This window comes from Odocoileus virginianus, chromosome 24, assembly GCF_023699985.2.
Source record: "Odocoileus virginianus isolate 20LAN1187 ecotype Illinois chromosome 24, Ovbor_1.2, whole genome shotgun sequence".
In the NCBI taxonomy this organism is placed as follows: domain Eukaryota; kingdom Metazoa; phylum Chordata; class Mammalia; order Artiodactyla; family Cervidae; genus Odocoileus; species Odocoileus virginianus.
In genome coordinates this window covers 30116974-30133160 of record NC_069697.1, presented here as the reverse complement: position 1 = coordinate 30133160, position 16187 = coordinate 30116974, and the positions used below count along the sequence as shown (strand labels likewise).

The window sequence follows — 16187 nt, the reverse complement described above, 5'->3', positions numbered from 1 at the left end:
AGGGTGCCAGTCACCAGCTGCCACCACAGCTGATACCGTGAGCCACGAGGGACCCGCTTATCTCCCAGAGAAGTCAACCCAAACTGAAGGGGCCTCGTCTTCTTAGATAAGCTGCCCCCAACTCTGGATCCTGGGATAGGAAGAGCCAGGGCGATCAAGGAGGCCAAACCCTCCACAGGCCCTCCGCACTGTTAACCACAGACCCCACCAGAGTCACATCGAGTGAGGCATGCATAGATTTTTAATATTTAGGAAATACAATCACCCAGAGGCCTTTTTTGCTTCAACTCCACAATAAGCATCAGTTACTGAAGGTTTCCAGAGTACTGACGTGCTCAAGCAGGAGCAGCCATTTTCAGAAGAGAGATTAAGGAATTCTGCCTCCTCACCACTGCAGGCTGGGATTAGAAGGCCACAAAGACTGCTATGGAAAATAAAAGATGTCACTCATCATGTTAAATGTCTTATGGCAAGACGGGCTGATGCTGGGGCCGAGTTAAAGTGAACCTATCCATCCTCACACTTCAAGAGCAAATAATTGAATTGTTAAACCTATATAAGCTCAATAGAACAGTTAACAAGGATTTTTTTAATCAAGTGCTTCTGTTGGTCCAAATTATTATTGATTTTAATCCATCTGATTTGGGGTTAACCTGTATCATGTATAGCTTCATTTTTCTTCTACTTTCCAAGTGATTTCTATGAAAGAGTTGTGAATAGTATGCTTCTCCAGTGAATCAGAAGTTTTTCTTTCTTTTTTAATGCCACCTGCTTTATAACTCACTTCAGGAAGACAACTGAATCTCTCATCTCCTTTTCAAAAGCAAAAGCTCCTGAAAGTCTACCTCCCACCTTCTCAGATTTGTAAAAGCATGAAAACATGATTTCTTTAAAAACATCTGTGAAGATTAGCTGTAGCAAACTGTCTGCTATCGTAATCAATCAGTAGCAACTACCCCCAAAAACAGGACGATGCGCAGTAAGCTAAATCGACAGCTTCTTTGTGGAGTTTGCATCAACATCATTGAACCTTACTAAGGAGAAACCAATTGTTTAGCAGATGCGATATATCTGTAGCTTCCAAGAGCCAGGATTAATGACAGTCTTGCATTAAATAACCACAGTGAGAGAAGAAATGCACTAACTAAACCTAATCTGGGAAGAAAGGTGGTAATAATCTAGATTGATCCAGGCATAAATGTTAACTGAACCTCTGCCGTGGACAAAGCCAGTGTTAGCACTAAGGACATACAAGACAGTGTCATGACCTTCAAGCAGCTTCCAAATCTAGTATGAATCAGGATGTACATACATGAAAAATTAACAAATAAGAAACAAATGAAAGGAGAATGTAGCCAATCAAATTCTAATGCTATCCCATACATCAGCCCTGATGGTATATGGAATTGCTTATGATCCCTAGGGCAAGTCAAGGGGCTCTAACATGTTCCATGACCTTCACCTCTGCCAGGACCCTCTCCCTCCCATCATGCACCTGGACCATCGTTCCCACAGCTCAAGTCTCATATAAAACGCTGCCTCCTCCTACCCTGTGTCACCCAATCGGATTCAGAGCTGCACCCACCATGCTCCCCCAGTGCCCCCTCCAAACTGTATCAGCGCACTCATGACACTATACCATAAACGCTAGTTTATCTAACCCCCAGCTGCACTGAGTTACCGCAGAGCAGAACTGTGCCTGTGTTTCACCCAGCACTTAGTCACCTTCCAGCGCAATGGACTCTTAAGGAATGTTTGAATGGAAGTGAATGAATACCACCAATCCCTGTGGATTCCCCCTCCTTAATAAACCTTAAACTCATCCTGTCTTCCAACCCTGTGCACCAGTCAGTATAGAATGACAGCTGAGCAAGAAACCTCTGGGTAAAGACCACCTATTACCAGATAACCATGGGCAAGTCACACAACCTTACATATGCCTCAATTTACTCAATCTGTAAATCAGAGATAACAGAGCCTATCTCCTAAGGTTGCTGAGGATTTAAATGAGAAAAAAAAAATGACATAAAGTCCCTAATGTCAGGGAAATAAGTACTTCATGTTATCCATTATTATTAGTTCAAATGTTATTCATCTCCTATATTCCTCTAATTGGTCTGTTTCCAGCCACACCATCACTGCAAGCCACCCCTCATCACTGCTACCAGAATGATCTGAAAAATAAAACCACATGTCGCTCCCTTACTTAAAACCCTTCACTAGTTCCCCATCACTTTCAGAAAACTGGCTTATTTTGCCACTTCATGAAAGGCCATTCATAATCTGACTCCCACTCCCTCAACCATCTCCCCACAGCCAAGCCTCGCAAGCACCCTCCTGCATGCAAATCTCAGCAAAATCACTTTCTTCTCAATGACTTAAGAAAAATTCAAGTCATTTAAAATTCATTACATAGCTTATGTATAAACTTATGTATAAGCTATACTTTATGGCTAAACTTCATTGCCTATTCATATATCATAGCAAGACTATACATTTAGCAACATATAATATATAAACTCCAAATATGTTGTAAAACATTGAGCTATACAAATTGTGATCATCTTAATAATTTATACCATGAACTGGGGAAACTATCTTTTTTAAACAGATTGATTATTCCTCAAGTAATTACAAGCATAATAATATGTATGCTGCAACAAAAATAAAGTCTTAACTTTGACTGTCTCGTTGATGCTAATAACAGCTACAGTTGGTGACCAGAGGTCTCTAAAATTAATTTGATTTTAGCAATATTTACAGGATGCCCAAAATTTGCTAGGTTGCTAGTTTGAAATTTACTAAAATTGATTCTTGCCATGAGTTCCATTAGATTTTATAAGTATCAAGTAAGCATCTAACTTTATGCAAAGGACTGGGCCAGGTACCATGCCGAACAAGGATAAGTAGAACATTAGCTCAGATTTCAAAAGTTCACAGTCACCACACTCGCATGAACCATTTACACGCAAGCTATACACTAATTACTACCTGAAAATTCCAATTGTTTAAACGTTTCCACCTTGCTTTAGCCTATCTGTCTTATATTTGACATATAACATGGCTATCATGTGGAAAAAAAGCTGTAGCATTAAAATTTAAGGATGTTGTGACTCTCCAAGTAATCTTTCAAAAAATCTAAATAATAAAGTCTTCCTTCAAAATAAACACTAAAAATACACATCCTGCAACTAAGCAATTTTATGTTAGTAAACTGGCACAATGATATGAAACCATTTTATAATGAAACATGAATACCTACCTAATTCTCTATATAAATATAATTTTATTATATGCTTATGAAGCAACCTTATCATGTGGTTACAAAAACTCATGAAAATATAAAAATAATGTAACATGAGGCACTGAAGAATACATCTGAACATTTAAAGTGACTTACAAAATAAAATACTGATCTTTACAAGTATACCTCATTATTTATATTTTTATTTTCAGAAAAAACTTATAAATAGCTCACTTAAGTATATTTCTCACTAGTTAATCACAATTCACTTTACAGCTAATTAGCCTACGTCCAAAAACAGTCCTTTTTCTGTATGATTTTATTTTATTAAAAAGCAAAACATTTAATTCCAGTAGAAAAAAATTTACATATGAAATTTAAAGAGGCAATAATTTCAGCAAAAATGGAAATCAACCACCATATCTTTTCTTGAGTTCTTCAACAGAGTTATCATTCAATCCTGATTTGTCTATGTGATTGAATAATACACGTGTAACTGAAAAAGAAAAAAATTTCATTGTAATCTCCATTGTTAAAAAGTAAAGCAAAAATTAAAGGGAATAATAAAGTCTGTTAAATACTTTTTACATTTTAAAGCAATCATTAGGGTTATTTGTAAATTCTAATTCAGATATTTAAAGAGCCAACCTAAGAACAGAAAATTATACAGCAACCCAATGATGCTTCTTGCCAGAATATTTTGCTTTAGCAATAAAGTTTTCCCTATATCCTTAATGACATGAACTTTACAGATTAAACATAATTCATTCTATACTACCTTAAAAGATTTTTGCCCTGTGTAACAAGTATACTTTTATTTACTTAATACTCCAATTAACTGTTTTTCAAACCTGAAAACATTTTATTTTAAAATAAAATTTTATATCACTACTATAAATAGAAAATTAGCAGTAATATCCACAAAAATCATGTTTGATAGGCAAGCTATATATTTTTTAAATATATAAGATATATAACGATTAAAAGTTAAAAATAAGATTTCCTTATGAATCATATAAAATCTTTATTTTTCATGCCAGTAAACCGTTTCATACCAGTAAACCGTTCACAGTTAACATTTTGGAAAACACTGCTATAGAGTTCATACTACATCCCTCAACATTAAAACTAGCTAACAGTTGTCACTAATAACAATGATAATAAAAGACAACAATAGCTACTATTTATTGAATATTTAGTTACATGCTAGGAACTACTCTAAATGCTTCCATGTTTAACCTAGCAGAGAGCAGTGATCCAACCAAGACAGTACTGTTGGTAGGCCAGCTTGGAGGACCAACTCATTCTTTGAGTACACTTCAAGTAATCACATCAGAGTGACAAAAAATCCATTCAGTCAAGCACTCATACTAAGGTTTTTATGTACTAAGCACTATTCTAATACTCTGAGACCTAGAGAACAAGGGAGATAGTTCCTCCTGTCACGGAGCTTCCATTCTACTAGGGATAGAGAAATAATAAATACTTAAAATACTGTCTGCTATTGCAGTTCTGTCTTATGAAGAAAATAAAGCCAGGTAAGATGACAGATGCAGATGAGGAAGGGGAGGTGGGCAGTTAATCTGAGTAGGCCTGTGAGGAAAGGTGACTGAGGTAGTTACTATTAGGTGGAAACTGAATGAAATGACGAAGAGGCAGGGAAGGATAGTCTCAGCTGAGAGAAACAGTCAAACACAAAGACTCTGAGACTACAAGAAGCCTGGCAATTTGGTGCATTAATAAACACAGTCAGTGTGGTAGGCAGAATGACTTTAAACAGTGATAGAAAATGAAGTTAAAATAGTAATAAAAAACTAATACCTTCAGGGAATTTCAGGACTGTTTCTGAAGACTGCTACTAAAGATTAAGGGAGAATTCTTTTGGTTTAAGTTTATTAAGAATCTCTCTAAACTAGGTCCACTTCCTTAAATACAACATAAAGAGTATTTTCTTCAGTGATTCAGACTCAACGTCACTGCTACAAACATAAAGAAGAAACAGAAAAGGAGCCCAAAGTGTGTTTAGTCCAGGAGGTACATTCTAATGATTTTTCTCTTTCTAAAACTAGACTATAGCTTAAAACTCTGAGTACCATTGACCCATGAACAACATGAGTTTAAACTGCACAGATCCCCTTACAGATGGATATTTTTCAGTAGGAAATACTATAGTATTATATGATCCAGAGTTGACTGAATCTGGATGAAGAACCTCGGATGCTGTGGACTGACTGCAAAATTGTATGCGGATTTTCAACTGTGTGGCGCGCTCGTTCCCCTAACTCCCACACTGTTCAGGGGACAACTGTAACTGAAGTGTCTCCATAGTTTGATTTCACTTAAATTAGGGTTCCGCAAAACTGACTTTATACCAACGACTGAGATGTAGAAATAAATAAGGGATATAATTTTTCAAGTTCATTACCCTCTAACTCTACAATTCAGCCACACTGCACTCGTTTTAACTTTGTGAGTTCAATTTGCCCTCTCCTGCCTCAAAACCTCTACACATCCTCACTCCCTTCATCTGACTCCTGTAGTTTTTTGAGAATTCAGCTTAAATTAAACAAACTCAAAGATATTAGCCGAAAAAAACGGATGTGACCACCTATGCACCCATACCCCACTGCATGCTCCTGTGGCAGGGACCCTGTACATGTAACACCATGCCAGGAGCTCAACCATTACACTAATACTATATTTTCAAGTAGAAGAGTTCAGACTACCTTAGTTTAAATCCTGGATCTGGCTTCCTAGCTGTGGAACCTCAGTCAAGTTCCTTACCTATAAATGTCTCAGTTTCCCCCTTTGTTAAGAACAAAATGATAATCATACCTACACCTCACAATGTTGTTTTCAGACAGAAAAATTTTACTTAATTTAACTGTAACTCAATTTAATTAAACTGCAATTAAGTTGCATGCACCTGTACATAACTGAATTCAATAAATATCTCTATCATTTGTTTAATAAAGGAACACACAAGAATAAAGAGTAAAGGAAAGTTTTTTTTATACAACTCACTTTTCTTCTCAGATTCTGACATAAACATCACCGCCATATCAAACCTTCTTAGTTCAGAAAGTCTTTGTAAGATTTCAAAGATGAGTGATGGCTTTTCTTTCCTGAAGCCCAAATAAAAAGCAAATGATCAATTAAAAGCAGCTCATTTAGTTTTGCTTACTAAAATAGTATTTCTAATTATATATAAAGTCTTCATTTATCTTTTGTTCCTGCACACTGTCTATATTTTAAGTGCCCAAATGAAGAGCTTATCAAGTCAACTGAAGAAACTAATATTCTTAAATGTGAGGCATAGAATAGACATTACTAATCTGCTATAATACTTGTCACTTCTATACTCCACCTTTCTCTAAAAAAATCTGTAAGTCCTTTTCTCTCCTAATCATTTCCCTTTTCATTGTTTATACTTGTATTTCTTTATACTACTGCAACAGTAAAATTTACAATATAGCTAATTCTGCAATCTAATAGGTAGCAGTATGATACCAAAAAGGATGAATTTTCCAAATCACTAAAAGTAGCTGAGCATTACAGTAGGAAAGTATAACAAAATTTACTTACTCAATGTAAAAGTCATGCAGAAGTTTAATGATTTGGTTGAATACATCTGGATCTAGATTTTTCTGAAACAACTTGGGATACAAGGATGGTTCAATTTGCTTTGGGAAAAACATAAGGAGTTAGAAAATTATGGCAATATTCCCAATCACAAATTATTTATGTAATAATTGCTTAGATCAACATAGTAAAGAATAACTATTATGCATAAGTATTTAATAATAGTAGGGAATCACACTGAAATGTAACTATGACAGAAAGTTAGAGGGACTGTAAGATAATCGCTCTGCTCAATTCACAGAAAAATCTCATGGAGAGATGTATATCACCCAAGAGAAATAACAAGAGAGCTCAAGGAGCAATAAAAAGAGAGTTTAAAAAATAGAACTATATGAGATAATATATTTTGAAATATTATATACCACACAATTATAAGAAATTATTATAGTAATTACACTTGAGAAAGTGCTAAAAAATCCATTATTTGGTGATTCATATGATTTTAATCTTTTCCTTGAGCAAATAAAAGTTCATTTTCAGGAGAATGATTACCTAAATACTGTAAGCATAGTTTGGCACACAGAAGGCACTCAATGTATTTTAGCTTCTTTCCTCATCTTGAAGAATGGAGAATTAAGTTTAAGTCATGATGTATGAAATTAGATTAAGTTTCTGTTAGAACACAGAACCTATTTCAAAGGTTCCCTGGTTGCAAATATTTTAAATGGCCTGATCAGGATGATATATGTATTAGGCAAGGAATAAGAGCATTTTCTACAATCACACTGTGAAAGAAACGTGAAAGTGAAAGTCACTCAGAATACTGAGTGTGTGGCCTTTCCCTTCTCCAGGGGATCTTCCCAACCCAGGGATCGAACCCAGGTCTCCCGCATTGCAGGCAGATTCTTTACCAGCTGAGCCACCAGGGAAGCCCCAGAATACAGGAGTGGGTAGCCTATCCCCTTCTCCAGCAGATCTTCCCGCCCCAGGAATCAAACTGGGGTCTCCCGCATTGCAGGCAGATTCTTTACCAGCTGAGCCACCAGGGAAGCCCCAGAATACAGGAGTGGGTAGCCTATCCCCTTCTCCAGCAGATCTTCCCGCCCCAGGAATCAAACTGGGGTCTCCTGCATTGCAGGCAGATTCCTTATCAACTGAGCTATCAGGGAAGCCCAGAATCATACTGTTCACAAAGCAAATACAAGCCTATTATTATATAGAGACAAAAGAAGTTCTCTGACCTTTAACTTAGAAGAGAACTACTAGCTTCCTACCTCTTACCTTCAAGTACTGATACAACATATCTGGAGAACTTCTCAGTTGTCTGAAATCAGATTCGAGCTGAAATGAGTTTGCAGGAACCGGAGGAAGAACGGTCCTGATAAACTGGGCGGGTGCTCTGTCTACCTCTGGAGGAATCTTCTCACTGAAGGACTGACATACATCCTGTCTCAAACTGACATGAGAGCTGAAATATTTCAGAAACATCAACTAATCAGAAAAGAAACCCAAACAAAGTTTACATACAGAAATATCAACAGAGATTCTAAAATTTCTGACTTTATTAATAGTGTGTTATCCGTTTATATTCTGCCAGCAGTAAATTCTTTCAGCTGATAATATATGTATAATTTTGGCAAGACATTATACTTCTACAAATTTTCGTGTGCTGACTATATATTGCCTATTCTCCTTAGCTGAGCTAACAGCCTTGCCACCTTTTGACAAACTATTTCCATACAATGCATTAGTAGTAACAGTGTTAGTGTTCAGTCGTGTCTGACTCTTTGCAAACCCACGGACTGTATTCCACCAGGTTCCTCTGTCCATGGAATTCTCCAGATAAGAATACTGGAGTGGGTTGCCATTCCCTTCTAAAGGGGATCTTCCCAACCCAGGGATCGAACCTGGGTCTCCCACATTGCAAGCAGATTCTTTTCCGTCTAAGCCACCAGGTAAACCCATAGTGCATTATTATATCACATATACTCACAACTCAACCTTTCATTCTGATCTGAATTATCACAGTTTCAAGAAAGATTTCAAAAAGAAAGAAATGCTTTCTCCTTTAAAAAAAAGTCTGCCTGCTTAAAAGTTTTCCCACAGTCTATACTATCACTCTAAATAGAACTACTAGAATTAAAAGTTTAAAAAAAGAAAGTTTTTAATAGGACTGTTGAGTAGCAATGAAAGAATAGATAATAAAATTTCAATACCCCAAAGTAAACTATTAATCTATGTCTTTTATATTCTCATGATTAAGAAAACGTATGACTTTTCAAAAAATTCTGAACAAAAAGAAAAAAATTCTGAACAAAATTTAAAGAGCCTTCTTCCCTGGTGGCTCAGAGGTTAAAGCGTCTGCCTGCAATGTGGGAGACCTGGGTTCGATCCCTGGGTCGGGAAGATCCCCTGGAGAAGGAAATGGCAACCCACTCTAGTATTCTTGCCTGGAGAATCCCATGGACGGAGGAGCCTGGTAGGCTACAGTCCACGGGGTCGCAAAGAGTCAGACACGACTGAGCGACTTCACTTTCACTTTCACAAATAATCATAAATATCAATGGCTAGAATAATGACAGTGCCTAAATTCTACATTGTTTATGAGGCTTCCCTCCAAAAAATAAAATTTTTGCTAAATTACAAAGTGAAACATATTTACTTAAGTTCTAGAAAAGAAAATAGATGTGTTCAAGGTACTTTTATCACTTCTAAATTCCTCACTATGGTAAAGGAATAATGGTAATTCCTTCAGCAAAACCTCTGTTACATTTAAGTAAAAAGAAAAAAAAAAGAACAGAATCTAAAGTTGAATAGTTCAAAAGGTTATGGGGAAGAATACAACCAGAAGTCTTATCAGTACTACCAATTTTCCAGCGGAATTATTACCATTCAGATGATTATCAAATAAGAGTATTTCCACTCACTGAAGAGCTGAAGTGTCCCCGATTTCTTCTATTCTCAGTACTTTGGCTTTCGGGACGCCACTCGTGGGCGCAAGCTCACCCCGGCTTGAGTCCTTGAGTGCCGTGCCCGCGGTGGCTGCTGCCCGTGCCAGGCCAGCAGGGTTGCACTCTGGGGTGGCGACCGCAGCAGTGGTGCCCGGCACATCAACAGTCTGTATCAAACTACCAGCTTCTTCAATAAGAACCTTCTTGAGTGGCTTCTGAAACAATTAAAATCAATGCTTTACATCAACACACGAAGGTTTCTTATTTTAAGGTCACAAATTAAAAGGTTGCAATGTTCTTTCAGCCAGTATTTCAGCTGTAAGTAAATTCAACCTGGAGTCATACTCTCTGAGAATGCAAAGAACAAAAAGAGTCACGGCACCTACCATATGCACGTCTAAATGGGGGAAAGACGGTGCATGCAGAAATAATTAGAAGGCACTATAAAAGGTGAAGATACAGGGTGCCCAAAGAACAGAGGAAGGAAGATAAAAATTGACATCAGGGAGCTTCACAGAAAAAGCACACAGGAATAGCAGCGTGATAGGGTACCGCATGGCCAGCAGAAAGGTGAGACGCCCACCACGGCTGGTGCAAGAGAAGAGGTGAGACACAGCTGGAAAGGCTGCCTAAAGACAGCTTACAAAGGGATTTGTGTACCATCTCAGGGAGTCTTGAGTTTATCCCAGAGGCAACAAAACCAAGAAAAAATAAGGCCAAGTGACATCAGTACTGTAAGCTAGCTAAACAGAACAAGGTCAGGCAATAAACAGCATTCTGTATGAAAGAGACTAATATTTAAACCTAACTGCATCTTCTACATATGTAGCAGCCGGATAAAACCAGCCCAGGATTAAAGATTTGTCAAATAATATTCACAAAGTTGGTAAGTACTTGACCATAATAATGGTTTTTAATTTATTAAAATAAATAGCATCCACTATTTATTTTAATCATAACAGATGTTAAACATTTTCAATTTCTTCCTCAGTTTACATGCAATACTTTAATTTTTAAAAAAAGACTTTCTTCAGTATATTGCTTTCATTCCAACTATATGACTGAATTTTAAATTAAAAAGTTGAAATATAAAAACCTTTTATACTAAACTCAGTGTTAAAACAAGACGTTTACATTAGCATAATTAAGAAACGACCTAATGGTAACAACTGAGTGTTACTGGATGAATACACATAAATAAAGAAGCTATTATAAATTTATTAACAGAATCTTGTTAGCAGTTCTATCGTAAAGGATACTCATGTTAATCTAAGGCCTCTGTTTTGCTGAGAACTATAAAAACCAGTAAGCTTTCTATCAAAATATTGACTAAGAATAAACATGTGTTAATGTTAAAAAATAAGTGTTAAAGAACAGACTAAAAAACAGACTACAACTACTGAATTATATTGACGCAGTCCCATTTAAAACCAAATCGTGGGGACTTCCCTGGCAGTCCAGTGGCTAAGACTGCACTTCCACTGCAGGGGACACAGGTTCAATCCCTAGTCAGGGAACTAACATCCTGCATGTCACACCATGAGGCAAAAAAACAAAAAACAAAACCCAAATCTTGTCAATGACAAGAGATGTGTAAACTCATCTAAGTTAATGAATTTCCTAACAGATGATCTGTTTAAGGGATGACCAGTGGCTCCTGAGAGCTGCTCAGTGTTACTGATGATGGCTGGGAGGGATGAGGGTATGACAGTATACTGGTAAAAAAAAACATAAAAGATACCACTGTAGCTGAAAGATATAAGAAAACATAAAAGCATAAATCGATTTTTTTTTTTTTTTGGGCTACACCTCACAGCTTGTGGGATCTCAGTGCCCCAACCAGGGACTGAACCCCAGTGGCTGACAGTGAAAACAGAGTCCTAACCACTTGAGCTCCAGGGAATTCCCAAATTCATCTCTTTTTAAATTAAGATTTAGAAACATAACATTTTCTTTAGCTCTATATTATACAGAGTCCTAACCACTGGAGCTCCAGGGAATTCCCAAATTCATCTCTTTTTAAATTAAGATTTAGAAACATAACATTTTTTTTAGCTCTATATTATGACCATTTCAAGAAAAAGAAATCAGAAATGAGAACAAACAGAAAGAGAAGACCAAGTAGAAAGGTGAAATTTTCATATGGGAAAACAGGAAAATGAAAATAAAATAATAGAAAACAAATTAGTGGAAACTAACTCATTTCCTATCTAGGAACTCCAGGCCCAGCAGATCTACATTACTGGTCACCTACAGTCTCTCTAGAGAAGACATGCCAAAAGCAGTCACACTTGCCAGCCCTTAAGTACAGAAATCCGTGGTTGAGCCTCTCGTTTGAATAAAGTAACCCCTTCCCTGACCACTCTCCTCAGTGTTCAGGTGGCCTCACACAAAGGACTGAAAAGGAAATTAACGTTTGTTTCACCTGACACTGCCTGAACATTCCTGGACATCATTTTCTTTGATCTCAACTAACCTATGAGTTATTTTCAGCTTAAGCAGAAAAAGTCACATAGGGATTATACTTGCCTAAGATTTTAAAGCTTAAGAAGTGGCCTGCCTGCTAAGTTGCTTCAGTCATATCCGACTCTTTGCAACCCTATGAACTATAGCCTGTCAGGCTCCTCTGTCCATGGGATTCTCCAGGCAAGAATACTGGAGTGGGTTTCCGTTTCCTTCACCAAGGGATCTTCCTGATCCAGGAATCAAACCTGTGTCTCCTGAACTGGCAAGAGGGTTTTTTTTTTTTTTACCACTAGTGCCACCTGGGAAGCCTTTATCAGGTGGAACTCGAATCAAACCAAAAGCATCATACCAAACTGCCATACTATTTTTAAAATAATGCCCAGATTTTAAAACAGAGACCTATTACAAAAATAAAGAGAAAATTTTCCCCTTCCTACTGAGATAATGATTTTGCTTGTGTTAGTTCAGTTACAAAATGGTTAACCCAGATCTCTCAATTTATGGATGTGTTCTGTTTTGAGATCCAGCCACAAAAGATTCAAATTCATGTTGCATTTTCACAATTACTAACATAATTAATTTATAACCTGAGGGAGAACAAAACTCAACAGATTTATAAAAGCTGTTTAGGACACACTGGCCACAGAACATTCTTCCATACAGATATTTGATTTACCACATGGCAGTGTTTTTATAAATATGGACAAGCAAAGTCTGACAAAGGCTTATTTTTTTAAAACTTTGGAATTAATTTTTGTGACAAAATTTTACAGAGATGTAAAACCATAAATCACATCAAATTAAACATTTAATCACCTTTACTGTAAAAAATACAATAACAGGCAAAAAATATGATGTGTGACAATGAATGTACAAAAGCAACTAGATTTATGCCTGGCACATGAGATACTATCTCAGAAAATTCAAGAATAAAGACAAACTAGGAACCCAGGAAATGTTTTAAAGAATTCTTCTGTTCCTTACTTGAAATAAGAACTTGGCAAAACACTTTCTTTGCCTCACCTTCTTCCTTTGTAAAAGGAGGATAAAAATATCCGCTCTGACTTCACTGTACAATCGGCATTTCTCTCAAAGCATCGTCCATGCATTAACAGTTGCTCCCAAGGGACAGGGAGGGAATCACGATCAGTGAAGAGGTTTCTGGAGGGAGGTTTCTGGAGGCTGATCCGTTTCAATTTTTTGACCCAGTTGGTGGTTTTATCCTTTAAATTTTAATTTGTGCTGGGTACTTTTTTATATGTATTTTATCTTTCATAATTTCCATATATGATACTAAGTAAACATAGGAAATTACCAGACAGTCAAATTTATATGTATATATATAAATTCATATACACATATATATGAATTCCCAGGTGGCGATAGTGGCAAAGAACCCGTCTGCCAATGCAGGAGACATAAGAGATGCATGTTCAATCCCTGGGTCATCAAGATCCCCTGAAGAAGGAAATGGCAACCCACTCCAGTATTCTTGCTTGGAAAATCCCATGGACAGAGAAGCCTGGCGGGCTACAGTCCATAGGGTCACAAAGAGTCAGAAACAACTGAAAGACTAACACAAATATATATATAATAATACATGCCTTAAATGATTCAATTTTAAAAGTCCAACACAAGACAAATCGCTGAATTTTACCATCTACTCTTTCTGTTCCAATGTTGCAGGAAAAACTGGCTTTGTAAGACTAAACAAAAAACAGTATGGTATACTAAAAACAATATGCAGCATATATTCTTAAGAATATACAGGTATACCTTAGAGATACTGCAGGTTCAGTTACAAACTATCACATAAAGTGAATATTGCAATAAAGCAAGTCACCTAAAGCTTTCGGTTTCTCAATGTATAATAAAGTTACATTTATACTATACCATACTCTTTTAAGTGTGAAATAGCAACATGTCTTTAAAAAACAATGTATATAAGTTTAAAATTTTTTATTGCAAAAAAATGCTAACCATCATCTGAGCCTTCATCCTCATAATCTTTTCATAATAGAAACAAAGATCACTGATCACAGAGCACCATAACAAATATGATATTAACAAAAAAGTTTGAAATATTGAGAGAATTACCAAAACGTGACACAAAGACAGAAAGTAAATACTATTGGGAAAATGGTGCCAACAGAGGGTTGGCACAGCAGAGGGTTGCCACAAATCTTCAATCTGTAAAAAATGCAGTATCTGCAAAGTGCAATAAAATGAGGTATGCCTGTTAGATTTGCCAGAGTGCTCATTTTAGATCTAACCCCACAGAAGTTGCCATACTGTAATAAAATCCCAATCTCAAAAAAGAACAGTAAAAGAAATAAAAGATGTTTAACTACAAAATGCACAAATTTTGAAGCACAAACTGCTTCAAATTCCTTTTTAATCAGAAAATATGAAGAAATATTTAGTGTTAAATTAAAGGACACTTTAAAAAGTTGTGCCAGAACTTAAAAGTTCCATTTTCTCCAATTTGCTTATGCCAATCTTCCTAAGAAGTATTTTTTTTAAGATTCTAAAACTGGTTCTAGGAAGAGATCTCAACATATCTTTTAAGAGATCTACTAATTCAACAGCTTGTTTCAACTCAATTTATTATTCCAATGATATTTAAAAAGCAAGGAGAAAAATTCAGGTTTACTTACAGTTGATCCAAGATGAGGTGGATTATCAATGGGCTTTATCACATTTTGCCTTTGAGTAGAATCAAGAAAGACATCATCCCAGTGTCCTTTCTCAATTAATTCCTTGAAAATAAATTTGTAATTATGACTATCAAAATATTCTCAAGTTAATCACACAACAAATAAAGGTATTTATGCTTCAGAAGATAGGACCATATTTTGGTGGAAAAAAGAACGTTTACCTTTTTAATTTTGGAAAGTTCAGTTACTGCTTGTTTATTTCCAGGCTCCAAAAGTAAAACGATTTCAAAATCTAAAATGAATTTTTAAGAAACATAATAAATTAATGCAAATACCTTATGGAGTTCAAGAAATCATATATTTAGCTAATAACCCCATACCTATATCTCAAGAAGTTTTACTCAGGATGCTAGGAAACTGGTGAGCAATAATAAGAACTAACGCTTATTGAGTGTTTTTCTCTTTGCTTTATATCAATTCTCAGGTAACCTTCACTACAACTCCACTTCACAGTGACACAACTGAGGGCTAGAGGTCATCTACTTATCAAAGCTCACACTGATAACAAAGGATGGGGTAACTCACCAAATATAAGAGAGAATCTAAGAGAATTCCAGATCATGGAATACTATTCAGCCTTAAAAAGGAATCCAATTCTGATAAATGCTACAATAATGGGTGAGTCTTGGACACATACTAAGTGACATAAGCCAGCAATAAAAGGATAATTATTGTATGACTCATATGAGGTACCTAGAACAGTCAGATTCAGAGACAGAAAATAGAATGCTGGTTACCAAGAGCTGGAAGGAAGTGGGGATAGAGAACTACTGTCAAACGACAACAGTATTCAAAATGGAATGATGAAAAAGTTCTGGAGATGTACAATGGTGATGGTTGCACAAAAGGTGAATGTACCCAATGCACTGAACTGTACACCTAAAAATGGTTTAAGCAGTAAATTCTATGTTATGTATATTTTACCATAATAAAAAAAATACATGGGCTACCGCTGAAGCCAGACTTTAAACTGCCAGATTTAAATGAACATGTCACAAAACAAAGGCTGAAAATCAACTGTGTAACTACTGATGCATCAAGAAGTTAGAAAACTGGCAAATTAAGCCAAGACAGCTGAAGGAAGGAAATAAAAGAGCAGAAATAAATAAAACAGAAAATAAGCTGGTTCTTCAAAATGACTAAGAATAAATACTAAAAAGATTGTGAAAAAAAATAAGAATAATCAGCAATCAAGGAAAAAAGGAAGACATCATTACAGATCTCATA

At 36.2% G+C, this 16187-nt stretch overlaps 1 protein-coding gene across 2 annotated transcripts in view; it reads right to left on the bottom strand.

Moving 5' to 3' along the window:
* Positions 1-3429: 3429 nt before the first annotated feature.
* Positions 3430-16187, bottom strand: part of RPAP3 (RNA polymerase II associated protein 3) — a 35540-nt gene continuing 22782 nt past the window's right edge. For both annotated transcript variants that reach the window (XM_020889230.2, XM_070454515.1), the window contains exons 11-17: positions 15122-15192; positions 14901-15002; positions 9754-9992; positions 8108-8294; positions 6830-6927; positions 6269-6369; positions 3430-3740 (exon numbers count right to left, since the gene is read on the bottom strand). In XM_020889230.2, coding sequence (XP_020744889.2) covers positions 3655-3740; positions 6269-6369; positions 6830-6927; positions 8108-8294; positions 9754-9992; positions 14901-15002; positions 15122-15192 — 884 coding nt within the window. In that variant the 3' untranslated portion in view covers positions 3430-3654. The remainder of the gene's footprint in view (positions 3741-6268; positions 6370-6829; positions 6928-8107; positions 8295-9753; positions 9993-14900; positions 15003-15121; positions 15193-16187) is intronic.